The sequence below is a fragment of the Austrofundulus limnaeus genome, unplaced genomic scaffold (assembly GCF_001266775.1).
Source record: "Austrofundulus limnaeus strain Quisiro unplaced genomic scaffold, Austrofundulus_limnaeus-1.0 Scaffold458, whole genome shotgun sequence".
Taxonomy (NCBI): Eukaryota; Metazoa; Chordata; class Actinopteri; order Cyprinodontiformes; family Rivulidae; genus Austrofundulus; species Austrofundulus limnaeus.
Genome location: NW_013952860.1, coordinates 231,572 through 251,715, shown reverse-complemented (window position 1 = coordinate 251,715; position 20,144 = coordinate 231,572). Strand labels below are relative to the sequence as shown.

At 37.9% G+C, this 20,144-nt stretch overlaps 1 protein-coding gene across 1 annotated transcript in view; it reads left to right on the top strand.

Annotated features, from left to right (window-relative positions):
* Positions 1-427: 427 nt before the first annotated feature.
* The window catches only part of ryr1b (ryanodine receptor 1b (skeletal)), a gene marked incomplete in the record, with an annotated part of 103,334 nt that continues 83,617 nt past the window's right edge, over positions 428-20,144 (top strand). Inside the window, 5 exon segments of the mRNA XM_014025145.1 lie at positions 428-656; positions 16,005-16,127; positions 16,214-16,315; positions 18,817-18,891; positions 18,976-19,054. Of these exon segments, the coding sequence (XP_013880599.1) occupies positions 609-656; positions 16,005-16,127; positions 16,214-16,315; positions 18,817-18,891; positions 18,976-19,054 (427 nt within the window).

The following is a 20,144-nucleotide window of genomic DNA, read 5'->3' as shown; positions in this document are numbered from 1 at the left end:
TGTGTGGCACACGATAAGTCACGTGATGTCCAGTCCAGTAAAATAGATCAATGATCTCAACTACCACCAGATTTCTGCTTAATATCTGTTAAACTGACTGATCTGAAGCATCTTCCTGTTGACTAACATCATTAAAGCAGGTGATGAGATATTTTGCTAACTTGCATGAGACTTGCTTGAGTGCGCATGTGTTCTCCTCGTTCCTTTTATAGCCTCACATTCGAGGGCGGGGGGTGCGGGGGTGAGGAGTGGCCCGCTTTTGCAGACATGGCAGCTTGTTGAGGTGTGTGTGGGGGGGGGTGTGTGTGGGGGGGTATGTGTAACAAGGTGCCTGCCCCTCGAAACCCATCCCTCCCATCAGGGGGATCGGAAGCGAGGGGAGCCTCCTGTCACTCTCTCACAGCCCGGTGAGAGCAGAGGACTCACACTGTCCTCCAGCACCCTCACACACACACACACTCACACACACACACACACACACTCACACACTCACAGGCTGACAGAGGGAGCACAGCAGCGAGGACGGACATATATAAAACCCTGAGCGGACAGATCACCAGGATTTTCTGTCTTTCTCCCGAGGAGCTGAGAAAGACCCCGGGAGGAAGATGGCAGAAGGAGGAGAGGGAGAGGAGGAGATCCAGTTCCTGCGAACGGTGAGTGTGCGAGGACCAGCGTGTACCGGCTGCTGCAGGATCACAGAACACTCAGGAAATAACTCAGACTCTCTGAGATTCAACTTTAAACCTACAGAGATGGATAAATCTGAGATCCTTCCACGGCTGTCAGAGAAAAACCAGACTGATATGACTGGGTCCAMACTGAACCAGTTTCATCCTTTTGGTCCCAGAAACTTTGGTTCTTGTCAGGTTCTTGTTGGTGAATTTCTGTCYGGTGTTTGGGTTTTTCTGTCAGTGCTGAGGTACTTTCATTGTGGAGTTCAGCTTGAATGGTTTTGAAGGTTTTTTGAGCTCTTTTTTTTTATCATCCACACAACATGGGGCTGCATGTCCTCTTGCGTCCACATCCTGGGAGGTTGGCTATAATCTTGTGAACCTTCTACTTGTTAATAGTCTTGTCAGCTGTGGTCAGAGGAATATTAAGCTTCTTTAACGCAGAGATCTTAAATCTTCTGAGCTCCTCAGATCTTTGAGGTCTCGGCTCCGGGTTCGGGTTCGGTGCGGTGAACAGAACCAAACCAAGCGACCCGGYGACTGTTCGCTTTAAACAAGCTAAATGTTTGGTGAAAGTCTTGAACGCTCCTGAGATACTAATTAAAGTCAAGCACTTTATTTAAAGCGTAACTATAAGGAATATTTGTCTCTTTAAAGGGACTAACAAATTCCGTTAGCTACAAGCTAACTGTTGCAAAAGGCTAGCTAAAATTAACTAAAGCTTAGTTAAAAGGCCAGCTAGCTAAAAAGCTTTCTAAGCAATGAGCTAAAAGTCGCGTGGAATATTGAGATTGGATCAAAACGTTAAAAAAAACACAAATAATTTCTTTTCATATGTTTGCCACATACTAAAACAGCAGATGTACATCTAATAAATGTTTTTATTTTTAACTCTGCTTTAATGAGCTAAAAGGAGATTTCTTTAAAATTGGATCTGCAGCAGCATTTTGCAGAACTGAGCCTGACTTCTGAATATAGTTGACTATTTTTGCTGCGCCCCTGATGAGCCATGACCTCCTTATTAGTTGTTCTTACTGAACCTCATCATGGATTTATTTTTTAACCTACATTATTTTATCAAATTAAAACACAGGAATGAACGTTTTAGTTCTTTTTCTTTTAAAGTCAGAATGTTGTTGATTTATAAAAAAGGTGCAGTTCATGTGCGAGGGCAAATAGACAGACAGGAACTGGTGCATCTGTTATCATGAGTATCTATTTATATCAGAGGAAAGTGGAGCCGGTCGGTGCGGGGCCACAAGCTGTCCAGAGTCTGCAAGGAGACCAAAAACTGCAGCTTTTCTTTTTCTTTGGAGGAATAAAACAGATTTATGGTGATGAGGCGACGACTCAGAGGGGAAATCCTCCCAAAGTGACCTCAGAGYGCTGAGCTGCTTTTAAGATGGTACATATGAAGTAGTACACATAAAAATACACATTTTACAGTTTTCTACGTAGTTTTAATGTACTAAGATATTTCAACTGATGTGTCTGTAGGTTTTCTAAAGAAGTTAAAGCTTGTTTTGATAAAATTAAATTGTGAATTTAAAAAAATTACTCACCAACCTACTTACCTGACTCACTCACTCATTCACTCACTCATTCACTCACTCACCTGACTCACTCACTCACTCACTCACTCACTCACTCACTCACTGACTGACTGACTGACTGACTGACTCACTGACTCACTGACTGACTCACTCACCCAACTGACTGACTCACTCATGACTGACTCACTGACTCACTCACTCACCCAACTGACTGACTCACTCATGACTGACTCATTCATTCACTCACTCACTCACTCACTCACTCACTCACTCACTGACTGACTGACTGACTAACTGACTGACTCACTCACCTGACTGAGTGACTGACTAACTGACTGACTCACTCACCTGACTGAGTGACTGACTAACTGACTGACTCACTCACCTGACTGAGTGACTGACTAACTGACTGACTCACTCACCTGACTGAGTGACTGACTCACTGACCGACTCATTCACTCATTCACTCACTCACTCACTCACTGACTAACTGACTGACTCACTCACCTGACTGAGTGACTGACTCACTGACCGACTCATTCACTCACTCACTCACTCACTGACTAACTGACTGACTCACTCACCTGACTGAGTGACTGACTAACTGACTGACTCACTCACCTGACTGAGTGACTGACTAACTGACTGACTCACTCACCTGACTGAGTGACTGACTCACTGACTCACTCACTCACTCACTCACTCACTCAATGACTGACTCACTGACTGAGTGACTGACTCACTGACTGATTGACTCACTCACTGATTGACTGACTCACTCACTGACTGACTGACTCACTCACTGACTGATTGACTCACTGACTGACTCACTCACTCATTGACTCACTCACTCACTCACTGAGTGACTGACTCACTGACTGACTCACTCACTAATTACCTATATACTTAACTAATTAATTAAGTAACTGACTAGTGTTAAAATGCTGAAAACTGTTCTTAAAACAAAAAGAAGCAGAACATTAGCTTAATGCCATGAGGGACTAATTCTAGCAGGGCAGAAAAACACTTAACAAAAGCTAAAAGAAGCCRAATGCTAGCCAGAGGACAAACACAATAAAACACTAGATAAAATCTAAAGGTAACATGAAATGAGTTTAAAGCTAAAAGTCACAAACCTTTAGCGAAAACTAACAAAATATGAGCTGAAAGCTAAAAGTAACTTAGCAGCTGTTTGTAAGCCTCCTCTTAGTTTTTTCTGTTCCATTAGAAATGATTAAAAACKGATAATTGTTGATTGAGTTGAGGATTGATTGACAGATTTGTTTTGTCTCGATGACTCTTTGATCTAATTAGATGCTAAAATAAACAGTTCAAAGCTGAAACGATCTGAACGATGCTGTCGGCTCAGACGACCTCATGCAGCTCAGCTCTGCTCCATTACAGAACTAAATATAGAATTTATTTAGTCTCATCAGAACTAGGGTTGGGCATAATCGTATCGTGTGCAATTAATCGTCAGAAAAACATTAATCGATTAATTTTTGGCACTTGAAGATTAATATGATTAATGCCACCAGGTAGACTAACCGCATGGTGCTCCTCTCTGATTCAAATATGACCAACATTAAAAAAAAGTTGTGTAATTTGTTTATCAATCAACACAATTTAAAGTTTGATGTATAGCCTGAAGTCTGTAATTTTGACACAATTTGGAAAAGAGTTTTACAAAGAGCCAATTTTCTCCCTATACGTTGGTCATGTGACCAGGATATAATGGTGTCCAGGGACTCTGGGGGATTAATCGTCAAATTAATTGTTATCGGCTAAATATCACAATTAATTATGATTAATTTTTTTGCCAATATTGCCCAACCCTAATCAGAACCGGGCAGACGGGCTGGCCTTTAGGTCCGGTCAGAACGGGACAATAAGCCTGCAGAACTTCAAAGGATAAAACGCTGCAGCTTAGTGTGAATTATTAATACTTGTTGAACTTCAAGGGGTTTATCTCCGTCACCATGGCCCGGCTCACAGATCGGATCAGAACCACAGATACAGAACCAAGTCTAGTGTTTTTGGAGCTGTGGGGTTAAATCAGCTGTTCTCTGGTTCTGGATCGGATCAGGGCAGGGACAGTGGTTTTTCATAGTTTGGTTTTAACTGTTTCCTTCAGTTCAGCTCCTCCTCTCATCTGCCCCGCCCACTTTCACCTGTCAGCATCCAGCTCAGGTGTGTCCACATCCCATTTACCTCAGCAGCAGTGCATTGYGGGACATTTTGATAAGACCGCCACCTCTGTGGTGACTTATTAGTTGTAAAAACAAAGTTAATACCCCTCAAACGGTGTTTGACACTGTTTGAGAGGCRGGGGACACCCTGGACATGTCTCCAGTCCATCATGAGGACACATGGAGACAAAAAACCCTCTTTGTGTTCCAGTTCAACAACGATGCAAAGATATTTTTGAGCACTGATTACTCTGCAGCTGTTTGATTTGTTTCTGGTTTTGTGGCTAAAAAGAGCCTCTGATTGGGACTGGTGAAGCTGAGTGACGTCAGACCACCTGAACTGCCATCTTTTCTGAAAACGTCCCACCGCCTCCCGACCACCACCAGCCGGTGACGTGTCTCTGCAGCGTCACGGTTCCACGGCGACACGCTGGTGCTGTAAATCACGCAGGCAGCTGAGTTCGAGCTCCGCTCCATAACAGAAGGGCCTTTTTTTAGCGGGCCACTAGAAGCTCACTGGCTCTGGAGGGAGAAACCGGAGGAGCCGGTGTCCTACTTCCCAGCATCCTTTGGGAGGCGTGGTGTGTGTGTCTGTGTGGACATGATCACTCTTAGCTGCTACCACACAACCAACGCTTCAAAAACAGATTTATCATCATTCATTCAATAATTTATGGTCTTTACACGTTAAAATGTTGAAATTATACTAAATTAGTTTGATGCCAACTGATTTTACTGGAAAAAATAATTTTAACTTAAAAATTTTGTGTGAAAATTCTGCTGAGTAACTTTGAAACTGAGTTGTTCAAGCTTAAAAAAAACAGAATGCTTTCAGAGAGCTAAAATAAAGATAAAACTAGCTAAAAGCTAAATGTAGCAGAAGGCTAACTAAACCCTAAACATAATTAAAGGCTAACTAAATGTTTGAACATAAAACCAGGACAAAAAAAAATCAACGGAGCAAAATGAAAGCTAAAAAAGGCTAAATAGTTAAGCAACCCAATAGTAGCTAAAAGCTAAATTCAACAAAAAATTAGCTTTAAGCTAAAATATACTACATAGTAGCTTAAATGAGCAAAACAGATGCTAAAGCTAAAATTAGCCCGACTTATAAAAACTGCAGCTACAAGCTAGAAAAAGCAGAAAGACAGCTTAAAACTAAAAGTAGAAATAGGCTAGCTAAAAGTTAGCTAATTGCTAAAAGTTTTTTAAAAATGAGKTAAAAGCTAAAAGTAGCAAAATTGGTAATTAAAAGCTAAAAGTAGCAGAATGTTAGCTAAGAGTAGCATAATGAAAGCTTAAGCAAAAAGTATCAAATTGATAGCTTAAAGTTAAACATAGCTATATCTAAAAGCTAAAACCATCATAAAAGTAGCTAAAATCTAAACGGTGAAGCTAAAAAAAATGCTAAACAGTAGCTAAAAGCCAAATTTAACATAAAATAAGTTATAAGTTAAAATGTTCTACATAGTAGCTAAAAACAGATGCTAAAGCTAAAATTAGCAAACAACAGCCAGACTTACATAAACTGTAGGTACAAACTAAAAAAGCAGAAATGTGCTAACAGAAAAATGTTAGCTAATTGCTGAATTTTTTTAAATGCGGTAAAAGCTAAAGATAGTAATGTCAATTAAAAGCTAAACATATCAAAATGACAGCTCAAACCTAAAGGTAGCAAATTGATAGCTAAAAGTTAAACATATCTAAAAGATAAAATCATCATAATAGAAGCTAAAATCTAAAATTTGCTATATAAGTGCTAGTTTTATCAAAACTGTAGCTTCAAGCTAAACGTTAAAAAATGGTAACTTAAATGCTAAAAGAAGCAGAGCAGTAATTCAAGCTAAAAATTACAAAATAGTAGCTTAACACCTAGAAGAAGTGTAGCTAAAAGCTAATAAAGTCAGAATCAGATTTTAAAGCGATTGTTTTTGAGTGAATTGAACAGATCACTTTATTTACAGAGGGAATTTTATTTTAGATAAATAATTAGAAAGGTTGCAGCAGCAACATGTTTTGTAGCAGCAGCAGGTCCACGTACGAAACAAAGATCCAAAAACCTTTGAAGGTTTGGGACATTTTTTAAAATCCCTCATTTTTACCTGTTTGATCCTGGTCGGGGTCGCAGGGGCCTTGCGTCACGCTGACACCAACCGTTCACTAAAGATAACGCCATGATCCCTTTTTCTGTTTCCATTATTATTTCTCATGATGTTCAGTGTCTGCTCCTCAGCTCCGCCCACTCACACCTGTTCACTGTTGACATCAGGCCCAGGTGTCTCAGCRGTGACATCATTCAGCATCACTGTTAGGTTGTTTGTCGCCTCGTCWGCATTTTATTTATTAGATCTTCAGAATTTTTCTTGTTTTTGTCTCCAGTTTCCCATAAAGAAGCAGTTTGTTTAAAGTTTGTTCGACTGAGAAGAAGAAAAATATATAATAATAATATGTTTTTTCCTTTTCCGATGGTTCATTTCTGTTTTTATGTCACATTTCTGTGTTTTTKTTWTTTTYCCYTGRAMYKKAAARKTTTTTTTKKTKKKTTKSSKKKYMRRAWKKGKKCSKTKGKTKKTTWWTTTTTKWKKTTYCYYCSKKKTTKKKSSTGAAGCTCTGTTCATCTGAGCCCTCAGAGTTCCTGCTGCTCAGCAGAACGTGATAGTGACAGGTGCACACAACTAAAATAGGAGCAGAGAGGCGGCGGGGMGGGCGCAGGATTAATAAACCTACAGAAAACTTCTGGAGCTGAAGAATCAGCAGCAGGAACAGAACTTAGTTCATTTAATGGTTTTTATGCATTTAGGCAACTTTGATCCTGAAATCTTTGGTTCTGATGGGATTTTTTCCATTTGAAGTGATTTTGTCACCAGATTTTGTTGTGATTTGTTGACATGAATCATTATAGTGGTGTGGTATAGTTTTCAGTATTTGTAGAGAATAAAACAAACAATAAATAAAAACTAACCTTGCAGAAATCCATAAAAAATTGCCATTTTTAAAGTGAAAGAATTTTAAAAATGACATTTTATGTATTTATTTAATAGAACAGTTTTTATACAATATATTCTTTATTAGGTTGGACTTTATGGCTTTTTAATGAATTACACTCACATTTATAAATATCTGCAAATACGTTTCTAAATACAAAGATTTAATTATTAACCCTTAAAATCAACGTAAACTATTTTCCATTTGTACAGTAACTAAGTACAAATACTTTATTACTGTACTTAAGTAAAATTTTTGTGTATCAGTACTTTACTTGAGTAATTATTTTTCAGCGTACGTTTTACTTCTACTTACATTTTTTTAAAAAGTGAAGAAGTATAAAGTCGTTACTTTTATTTCATTGCAGCTTGTTGTTGTAAAAAATAAAAACTATCCATATAAACTGAGCCTCCTAGATAGAGTGAATTTAACTGTGGTTGAATGAGAAGTATAAATATATAAAACTCTGATAGTGTATTAGTTTGTACACAAACAAATCATGTCACACTCCAGCAGGACAGAATCATTCAAATCAAAGGACTGTACTTAAGAAGTATTTGTATTTCATGAATTATATTMTTACATTTGGCCGCAGCCCTCAGATAGATTTTCATTTTGGGGAAAAGCTTTGTGCAGCCTTGATATATGTATATAAACTGAAACAGCTGGACTAGTRCATCCTAAATTTAACATCCATTCATTCTTTTAATACAACAGTCATTTCTGCAGTTTTTGGGGAGGTCACCTCCTAATAAATGTCCTTACAGAAAATCTAACTGCTCATTTTAAATCAATACTTTGACTTTTAATACTTAACTACAACAAATATCACATACTTTAAGACTTTTACTCAAGTWATATTCCTAAACCAGCCATTAACTTTTACCAAAGTAATTTTTTGGTAAGATACTTGTACTTTTACTCAAGTATCACTTTGTGGTACTTTATACAACACTGCTAGTTTCAAAGTAAAGACAGCAACACAAAATAAAAAAACAATGTCTGTTTGAACAATTTTTATTAAAATAAGAAAAAAATCAATAAAAACATAAAATCTATCAGTTTTTACCTCTTTTATGACTTTCTTCTGCCTGTGATTCTGTGTTTGTTAGCAAAATATCTAATGACACTTTTGGAAGCTTAGCGTACATTTACAACACAAAGTTAACACTGAGCTAAAGTTTGGTGTGGTAGTAGCGGAGCAGTTGGCGTGCACAGCAGYGTGTGTTTCCTCACGAGGCTGTTGGCAGCAGAGAATCCCTGAGACGTCAGAGAGTCTCAGAGACGCTGATTCTGTTTGTTTTCAGAGGGGAATCCCTGTCAGGATTCTCCCGTCAGACCAATCGAACGGTTTCCCTCCTCCTCCTCCACAATCGATGCCTCGGAGAGTCCCGGAGTCAGCAGCACACTGGACCAGAACATCCTGGAAGACCACAGCCCTGCAGCTTCTAGAAGTCTGCAGGAAAATGACTAAAACACACAATTTGTGTGTCAAAACGTCGAGCTTCTTCAGCACGTTTCAGCTGTGACTTTTGGCATTTCAGCARTTTATACYTTCTGAGATATTTGGACATTTKTGTTCTCATAGAAAATAAATGTAGTTGTCTTCAACGTCCTTAAAATCATTTAAAATAGTTACATTTTTTCTGCAATTTTCACTCTTTGTTCTGGTTCTTTGTGCTAATTTAAGCTYAGCAAATTTTAGCTTTTTTTTCTTTCTGCTCTTCTCAGCTACTCTGATAAACATTTATTTTGCTTCTATCAGGTTCTTTCAGCAGTTTTCTGCAATGTAAGCTACTTTTTTAGCTATTTTCAGCTAACTTGTGCTTTTTTCAGCTAAATTCAACCGTTTGTGATAATTTCAGCTAACCACTGATTATTTCTGCAAGCATGCTTTTTCTGCTTTGTGCAAGATTTAGCTTTTTCAGCTAATTTGAGCTTTTTTTCAGCTAAATTTGCCTTTTTGGGATAATTTCATCTACTTACTGCTTAATTACACAAGTGTGATTTTTCTGCTTCTTTGTGCTAGATTCAGCTTTTTCAGCTACTTTTTAGCTACTTTGGCTATTTTACAACAAATTGCAAAATGTTTGTACATCTAATTTTTCATTCTGCAAAAATCTTTTAGAATTAAACATTATTATTATTTCATTTAATTAAAAACAAAACAATTTTCAACACAACACAAAATCATTAAATGAAAGGGAGCAGAAAGAAGAAAAAAATCTTAACATCTACCCCATTTAACAAAAAAGAATATATATAAATATATACATACACCCATACATTTACATAAATAATAATTTCACACCCTAGTGGTCAGCAAAAGAAAAAATTAAAAATATCTAATGCTTGTTTGCAGATAACGAAATTTTCAAGTTAAATCAGTTTTTAAATCAAAGAATCAAAAAAAGAGAATCAGTTCTAATTAAAAAATGTTTGATAAAATATGATTGAACTTTTAATTTTGAGTTCAGTTTCAGACTCTAACTGTGTTTCTGGCTGTAAATCCTCGACGCTTTAATGACCTCAGTGTAAACAACACACACTTGTGTGTTTGTTTGTCACATTGTCTCTTCCTCTGACCCTGACCACCACATGGCTCAGATCCTKCAGCTGTCGGCCTCTAATGTGCTTCTGTTGTAAACCATGATGTTTATTGACTCGGCTCAGCTGAAGGTACACGACAGACGTCGTGTTGTGTTTTCATGTTCTGCTCGCTGTGGTTCCATCACATAATCCTGAAAMTGTAGTGAGTGAGTTAATCCTGAAGGTTTGCCTCAGATTATCTGGTGGTCAGACAGGAAGTAGCTCACAGRTGTCTTTGTTCACATTGATGGAGTTTTTTTTACCTTCAGACATTTAGATGGAAATAAAAGCTTTAATCTTGTTGCTGATTGAAGCTTTAAGTCTTGGATGCTTTCAAATTCTAGAAAAACTTCTGTATTGGTTTATTTTTGTTTATTTACAATGGAGCTTGTTGTTAAAGGGGGTGTATTATTAACTTTCCAGACATGGTTCAAATCTAAACCACAGTTATGTAACTATGTTACCTTCAGTTCATGTGGAAATGCTGATAAACACCTTGAAATTAGCCTCTGTCTCTTTAAGAACCTCCTCCATTTCTGACACTCCCACTCCAGTATGTTTTCACAACAATGTTTCAGGGGAGGTGTGCTCTGTRGGGAAGAGTTCGGCTGCAGACTAAGCTCCAGGGAGGAGCTATGTACAAAAAGGCGGAGCTTTTTAGCAGCAAGCGTTTAGACAGCTGGTAAAAAAAAAAAAAGTTAAACAATAATTCACCTCAGCGGAGTGGCTGTTTCTGTCTTCTTATGGTGCTAATAGCTAAACCTTTTCTACTAACCTTTAGTTAGCCTAGTTTTAACTTTAAATAACTTTTTGCTCAAATTAGCTACTAGCTTTATCTTTTACTTTTGCTGCTTTTTATGTTTAGCTAGCATTTTGATAGTTTTAGCTTCTGGCTACCCTTTTGTTACAGAAGCTACAGCCTGCTTTTTGGCACATTTAATGTTTGATTAGACTTTGCTACTTTTGGCTGATATTTACTACTTAAACTATAGCTAGCTTTTAGCTACATTTAGCTAACCTTTGACTACTTCTAGTATAGCCTTTTTCTAGCTTGATTTTAGCTAGCCTTTGACTATGACTTTTAATATTTTGTTAGCATTTTGCTATGTAAGCTATAACTAGCTTTTAGCTGAATTTAGCAAACCTTTGGCTACTTTTACTATAGACTATGTCCAAAAGGACAGGCCGGTTCCTCCAGAGGACCCAGACTACCCTGTCGAGGTGGGTCGGGTCCTTGTAGACCGGGAAGACCGGAAAAAAGAGGCGGTGAATTTGGACGGTCTAGCCTCCAGTCCACCCCGGCGTACGTCATGTCACCTAGCAAAAATGAAGATGCTAAACAGAAGCAAAAATAGATCAAAATTAGAAAAATATTGATATGTTAGCATTATTAATATCACAAAATAATAAAGTTAACTTAAAGGTAACATTTGAAGAACTAATTGACACGCTGTAGGTGCATGTTTATTTCGCGTTTTTTATGATAAAAATAATACTTAAAAACATGTCTATACATACAAATGATAAAAGTATTAGAATTGCAACTGCTAATTTTTTTTAATTTTTACATCACCATATTTTTATTTAAAACATATTCTTTTCTCTCGCTTCGTCCGCCATTACTAGCTTAAAAAAATCTCCGGTCGGGCCGCAATGCATTATGGGATACGCTGGGCCGGGAAGGATCCATCAGACATGTCCTTCGATTCGGGCCAAAGGAAGGACGTATTTGTCGGCCGCATCGGAGGAGTCTTCGGTTTTGGACGTCCTTCGTCGCGGCGCTGTGACGTATGCGGCCGACGAATTCGACCTTTGGAGGACCCRTCCTGCTGTTTTGGACACAGCCATAACCTTTTTCTAGCTTTGAATTTTAGCTAGCCTTTCGCTACTACTTTTAATATTTTTGGTAGCATTTTGCTATTTAAGCTATAACTAGCTTTTAGCTACATTTAGCTTGCCTTCTGCTATTTTTAGGGTTTACCTAGCATTTTGCTGTAAGCTTTTAGCTACTCCTTTTGCTACTTTTTAATTTATTTTCAAGCAGGGTTTTAAAAATGTAGAAAAGACAATCAGCTGTTTGATTTTTAACCTTTTATTTAAGATTAAAAGTTTTTCTTGGACAACCTGGAACATTTGAGCTGATTGCTTTAGCTCATGTCTGCTGAGGAGGACAGAGGACAAGTCTCTCCACAGGACAGGGCTGAGGAGACGTCTCTAGGCTCAGGACAGACTGATGACAGCAGAAGGGAGATTCTGAGGTTTTAAAGTGTGGTGAGTCTTCTGGTGACATCACTTCCTGTTTACCTGGTGGGCTCGGTTTTTAAACTGTCTGAGTTCTTTACAACAGAACCAGAAGACCTGACAGACTGGTACCGGACCACAGGGCAGAGAACGGGACAAGAACACAAAAACTAACCTGTTCAGGAAAGGTCTGTTCAGAAGCAGAGAGTCTGTCCGGTTCAATGTTTCCACTTTGATAGCAGCTGAGCAGAAGCAGCAGCTGAGAATGCTGAGTGTCAGGTGTTGGTTTCACACAGGAGGGGGTGCTTATCGCTGGATTTACACCCGTTTGAGAGAGTCCAGGTCCAGGTCCAGGTCCAGGGACCAACAGGAGGGGAAACAAATCCCCGAGCATTAGCTTTGTGTTTGTGGAATTCAGTGTCCATTGTGTCTCCTGAATGGAGCTGTTAGCAGCTGATCAGTTAAACAACATCTTTATCTCTGTTAGACCTTTACAAACTCTCACCAGATGAGCTCCTAGGACTGATTTATTTTGGGCTTTTAATGATTAATTTGAACAGTTTTTCATGGCTTTTTTATGGATTTTCTCTAAAATTTACAAGATCAAAATTTAACATCTATATGAAATATCCACACAGCTCATTTCTAACATTCAGTCTTTTAAGTCTTGGACAACTTCTTCTTCTCGACAGAGTTGGTAGTGTTCAGTTAAACTGGTTAGTTTCCTTTAAAAACTTGCTTTTAATCAGAATATACATATTAAAGTGCCTGTGACATAAAATTTCTGTGATAAATACGAACGCACTTTTGGAAAGATAACGTGGACAACGTATTGAAAAAGCAATTTCACGCCACTGAGATGAACAGTTAAGATTTTTGCATGTAAAGTAACRGGAAGTGATGTCAAAGGGGAATATCTGAATGTAAACAGAGCTTTGCTACAGTGGCTAACAACACAGACAGCAGGGAATTTTCTGATTTTTCTTTAGATAATTTTAGTCTCTATAAGAGAGATGAAGAGTCAGAGTTCAAAAATATTGTTTTAATAAACAGAGACCAGAAAGTTTTCTTTCTTAAAGAGTTCCCCTTTGATGTCACTTCCTGTTTCACTTCAGATGAGCCAAATTCAAAACAAAATATGCCAGTTATGGGACAAAATGGGTTAAATCATGTGTTTTATGCCAATTTTCCTAAATAAGAAGATATTTTCTTTGACTTTTTGTGTTTGAAGGATAGGCATGTCACAGGCACTTTAAATCAGGTTGAAACTTTGGGAAGGCCATCCCAGAAATGTGATGTCAGCATGGTTTGTCCAATCAGAACCAGTTCTGATGGGCGTTTGAGGTCATTGCCCTGTTGGACCAAACTGTCTCAACCTGTTTTATCTCACCTGTAACTGACCCCAAAATGCTCCTCAGTAACACGTCTGTATGAGGCTTTTTTTCTTTTATTTAACTAGGCTTTTATTTTGGTGAACTTCCTGTGAAGTTACCATCTGATCTGCGTAAGTGTTGTTAGCTGGATTAGGTAAAAAAAAAAAGAGCTAAAGTTGGCTAATGGTCAGACTTTATTAAAAGCCCAGCTGAAATGGGAACAACATATTTTACTACTTTTAAGACAATGAATGTTATTTATGAAAGCGTTGAAGTTCAATGTTACTGTTTTATTATTGCTACATATTATGATGCTAATGTTAATGTTAGCAACATGCTACATGGTTTAAGGAGAACGCCAGTGAATATGGTACAATTTAACTGAAAGTTTCTTTGTGGAAGAAAAATTCATTAATTGTTTATGTAAGCTGGAGCTAATTTATGATAAGTTATGCTAATAGACCATTTCATAGTTTTATCACAAATGCGCATGCGCGTAGCTTTGTAGTCATGAATAACTGAACTGTCACATTTTAATGATTTGTCTTTGTCGTCGCATGATTCACCAAGAAAGCAGAAACACGTTGGAATAATGCACAGAAAGTCTGCGTGTATGGTCATAAATAATGATTTAATTCTGAGTGACAAACAAACAGAACTCAATCAGGAAGATTTGTCAGCTTGTGGCTGACATGTCAGCAGACACAGCCAATAATATACACCATGATAACATCATATGACGTGCTTATAACCAATCACAGATTGACTAATGTACTATCCAGCCAATCACAGGGCTCTCAGCTCAAAGAGTCTCTTATCAAACAAGAGAGTTCAGTCCGTTGAGGAGTCCTGTTGTCTGGGCAAACACAGATTAACACTGAACATGAGATATATGAATACTGGACAGCTTCAAGGTGAAACGGATAGATAATTAGTCCATAACAGTCTTTAAGTTGGTTTATGGGTTTATTAGTGAGTTTTAATATTGTGATGTTTTTATTTGTTAACTGTTTTTTACACTTTTATTTCATGTTGCTAAAAGCCCATCTAGGGACGGGCATTGCAAATTAGCTCTGGCTATAAATGTTGTAGTGTAAAGTGTTGTTAATGCTCGACACTTGTCCCTGTTCAAATAAACAATCAAAAGAAAAATGAAATAAAATGAAGCCTAGCTATCTAGGTCACAGGTCAACTGCTATGAAAATGTCATTGTAGTTGTGCAACTTCAACAAGTTCAAAAAACAGATTTATATTTTAGATATTTATGAAAATTCTCATCCACGATCCTAAAGGAAAGTTTAACACAAATTAGTTTAGAGTAAATACATTGGGCTGTATAACAACATAAAATTACTACAGATGCTTGATATTGACTTTTTGTCGATATTTGATATGTCGATATTGTTCAACACTTAATTTCTGATTACGATATTAACCAATGTTACAAACCAATATTAAGGTGACATCACATCCTGTCAGGGACATTATGTCTGCTTTTTGATACCTCACTGGGTGCTTTCCATAGGTAAACATTGTACAAAAATAAATAACGTTTTACTGAAGTTAGGGAAAAAGTGCCATTTATTTTTAACATTTAGTTTCAAACAATAGTTTGATCTCCCTGAGATAATACAGTTTGATGATGTCATCAGCATTTATTATCACATTTTGGTCAAATCCAGGCGTTAATTTATTTGGCTTTTGTTATCAGAATAAAAACTGATACAGATATGTAGAGATTTTACATTTTTATGCTAATATCGAACCGATAATATCTGTAGGCTGATATTATCGGACATCCCTTAAAATGACCTGTTTTATTTGTGCAGTTACAATGGGGTTTACATAAAAACCTCGACTTTTTCCTGATAAACTCGTTAGGTCGTATCGCTTCGCTCATTTGTGATAATGTAACTATGAAATGGTCTGTTTATATGTCAGGTAGCTCTACAGTATTTAATATAAAAACCTAAGGAAACAAATGAAGGATAGTCGTGAAACATCACTATTCATTACCATCGTCTAGCTGGGGTTCACTACATCACCAAATTAATAAAATTAAATAAAACGCTTTTCCAGAACGTTTTAATTTGGTAAATTCAGTCGAGCTGAAAGGTTTAACTTTTACAACAGGGCCTTTTCAGAAAAAAAGTGTTAAAAAAATTCTGCTGACCTTGAATCCCACTTGCACTGTTATACAAATGTTCTTTTCATACAAACTTTCAAGTGTTTGCATCATATTTATTTTATAATCAGCAGAAAACATTACAAAGAAAAACCTTCAGGACAAATATTACATAATCATCACAAGTTTTTGTGCATCATCGTGCAGAGGGATGAATAAAATGTCTGTTTAAGGTTTAATGGTGTTGGTGTGTGTGTGTGTGTGTGTGTGTGTAGGATGACCAGGTGGTCCTGCAGTGCACCGCCTCCGTCCTGAAGGAGCAGCAGATCAAGCTGTGTCTGTCCTGCGAGGGCTTCGGGAACCGGCTCTGCTTCTTAGAGACCACATCCAACGCTCAGGTGAGACCCTTCTCCTCCGCTCCTCGGTTTGTTCCGGACCCCAGCTTCTCCTCCTCCTCACCTGTGTGTCTGTGACTCACCTGCAGAATGTGCCGCCCGACCTGGCCATCTGCAGCTTCATCCTGGAGCAGTCGCTGTCGGTGCGAGCGCTGGTGGAGATGCTGGCTAACACCGTGGAGATGACCGAGGTGAGGCTCGCAGCGTTTTGATGGAACCTGCGGTGGCCAATCAGGTGCCGGAGGTTCCCCTCTGGCCCCGCCCCTTTAAAGGTGGTGTGTCTGTTGACTCAAAATCACAGGAAACTTTGGGTTATTTGGTTTTTAGTTCCATCGTGTTGCTTATTCAACAAGCCTTCAGTCATGATCCTCTTGATGTTTCAGCTCAAATTTTCTGTTTTTGTTTAATAATTCTGATACGGGTTATCTGATGCCCCTCCCCTTTTTGCTTCCTGCCAAGCAGGCAGTGGATTTGGACCAATGGGTACGTCTGTGTAGAACTTCCTGTCTGTGTTTCTGTCCTGTTTCCTGAAACGATGTCGTGTTGTTTGGTCTTCTTGACTGTAGGTGTGCCCTTCATCTCTGTGTGGTTTTTATTAACAGGAGTTTTTTTATTCTAGACGATGTTTCGAGCATTTAATGTGATTAATTACATCTCATTGTGTTTTCATTTTGTTCAGAAATATCACCAGCTCTTTTTTTTTATAGAGTTTTAATATAATTTTAATGTGTTCATTGTTCATCCTTTTCTGACACATTTTTATATAAACTGTCTAATTATGCCTTAACGCAAAAACCTGCAGCTGTAACCAAAAAATAAATAAAAATAAAAATCAGTCATTGAAGTGGGCCGATACTTACCGGCTGGATGTTTTCATACAGTCACAGTTTAAAGGGATCCATGATTAGTTGTAACATCAGACTTTATTTTGATAAACATATTTTAACTGTAAAATAAAGACTAAAAATACTGTGGGCTGTTTAGTTTTTATCTTTTTTAAAAATATATTTTAACACAGACTGAGCCATTTTATTTACACACAAAACAGAACTGCTTCATGGAAGAAGAACCTCAGCCTAGCCTGTTAGCTTTAGCACCGACCCTATGTTGCCTTATATGTATTAGCTCGGTGCTAGCGCAACAAACAAGCTAAACTGAGGTCCTCCATCCATATTTTCAGTTGCAGCTGAGTCATTTTTGTGTTCCCCTCTCTGTCATGTGGATGGAGGACCTCAGTGATGAGAGGAGAATGTGTAGCGCTGAGCTAATACATATATATGGTGATAGCATCGGGGCTAACGCTAAAGCTAACAAGCTAAGCTGAGCTTCTTCTTCCATGAAGCAGCTCTGTTGTCCTCCATCCATATTTTCAGTTCCAGGCTGAGTCATTTCTACCTTCTCCTCTCTGTCAACGCTCTCTGGTTTCATTTAAAAGAGTCGATCATCAGATATTGTCCAAGATTAACCTTCAGGGTGGATATAGCTCGCTAGCAGCCTCGCACCGAGGACCTATCYACGTCATCATTTACCCAGAATGCTTTGTGTGGAAATAAAATGACTCCGTCTGTTAAAATATATTTTTAAAAATTATAAAAACTCAATATCCTACAGTATTTTTACAGTCTTTATTTTACAGTTAATATACATGTTTATTAAATAAAGCAATGTTACAACTAATCAGGGATCCATTAAAAAACAAACTTCAGTACTCTGTAGAAACTGCATTAAACACAAATCTGTTGAAAACAGGAAGTTGTAGTATACATATATGGATGAAAAACTAGCATAACACTAGTGAATAGATGCTTTTTTTCCACTTTAAATTCATTTTTATGCATTTCTTTATTTTTGATACGTACTATTTCTTGTCATGTGCACGAGGGTGCTGTAGCACCCACAGCGACTCCAGTTCCCACAGCCTGGAGTTTTTATGATGAAATTAAACTGTTTTAAAGTATAAAAAGCAGTGATTTAAATAAATCTTTTTATTAGTTTAAATGAAAGTTTATTTGTAGATAAAGTCGTCACTGAACAGCTTGTAGATGATGATAAACAGAGCTGGAATAGACCCGCCTCTCTCAGGGGGGCTGCAGAAACCAGACACCTCTCCTCTTTAACACACGGGGAATCCCCCCGAGCAGCAGCACCTGTCCCCCACCGGCAGGTGTTAATGCAGAGCAGAGCTGCCTSTTCACATACCTGACCCTGAATCTAACAGCAGATTAAAGAGACACACAAAGCTTTGCTGATTAAATGATGGAGCTCATCCATCATCAGCCTCGATAATAATTTCATTTGTTTCTTGTTGAAACTTTACTGGTTGAGAAAAGTTTGTCTCGTTGGCCACATTTTTGTGATTCTTTCTGAAAATAGTGTTGAAGGAAGGGAAGTATTATCTGCTGCTGTTTCGTCTTGTTTTTATAGTTGGGCTCTGTTAAAAGTATGACTAATTAATATCTTACCTGTAGCAGATGGCTGTTTGAACAGCCTCAGTTTTTATGAATCTGTACAGATAGTTTTCACATGAACTGTTTTTTAATCTGAGATGTTTTAAGTTTGCAGTTTTGTTTGAACTAGCTGTTAGCTCGTTGGTCCCGTCAGAATTACACTCCGTACTGAGTTCTTTAGAGCAGGTAAGATATTGTTTGTTTTTAAAGCGTGGTGTGATTAAATCCTGATGTTTCCACTGCAGTCGTCTCAGGGTGGAGGTCATCGCACCTTACTGTACGGTCATGCCATCCTTCTGAGACACCACCACTCAGGCATGGTGAGTCTAAAAACGTCTAAACGACACACAAACGTGAGTTTTTATTTTCACATATTTATGTCCTGATGAAAAACTGCTCCTCAGTACCTGAGCTGTCTGACCACATCACGATCCCTCACCGACAAGCTGGCCTTCGACGTGGGCTTACAGGAGGACTCCACAGGTAACGTCAGACAATATGCCCCTCCCCCAACATCACCTCCTCATGTGCCCAAAGGCCTTRGTAAAGAAAACTGGAGAAATTACAGTTCCTGCCAAAAAGCTGTGGATTCTGATTGCTGAAAACTTCAGCTGAAAGCTGCTGACATGCAGCTGAAAATGTTTCATAGCAAAACTGTTGATCCATTTGAAAAGTTGAAAGAAGAGCGAAAAAGCAGAAACTAACAGAATAGAAAAAAGGAGAGTAATAGCGGAAAAAAAACAACTAAAATTAGCATAAAAATAAGCTAAAGGTAGCAGGCACAAGTTAAAATTAGCACACAGATGGTGAAAGTGTTTAAAATTTAAAATTAGCAGAAAAAAACATAAAAGTATCAAAAGTGCTCATTTGTTCCAAAATGTGCAGTAAAACAGCTAAAATGTACAGTAAAACAGCTAAAATGTATAGTAAAACAACTATAATGTGCAGCTAAACAGCTAAAATGTGCAGTTAAACAGTTAAAATGTGCAGTAAAACAGCTAAAATGTGCAGTAAAACAGCTAAAATGTGCAGTAAAACAGCCAAAATGTGCAGTAAAATACCTAAAATGTGCAGTAAAACAGCTAAAATGTGCAGTAAAACAGCTAAAATGTGCAGTAAAACAGCTAAAATGTACAGTAAAACACCTATAATGTGCAGTTAAACAGCTAAAATGTACAGTAAAACAGCTAAAATGTACAGTAAAACAGCTCAAATGTGCAGTTAAACAGCTAAAATGTGCAGTAAAACAGCTAAAATGTGCAGTAAAACAGCTAAAATGTGCAGTAAAACAGCTCAAATGTGCAGCAAAACAGCTAAAATGTGCAGTAAAACAGCTCAAATGTGCAGTAAAACAGCTCAATTGTACAGTAAAACAGCTCAAAACAGCTCAAATGTGCAGTAAAACAGCTAAAATGTACAGTAAAACAGCTAAAATGTACAGTAAAACAGCTAAAATGTGCAGTTAAACAGCTAAAATGTGCAGTAAAACAGCTCAAATGTGCAGTAAAACAGCTCAATTGTACAGTAAAACAGCTCAAAACAGCTCAAATGTGCAGTAAAACAGCTAAAATGT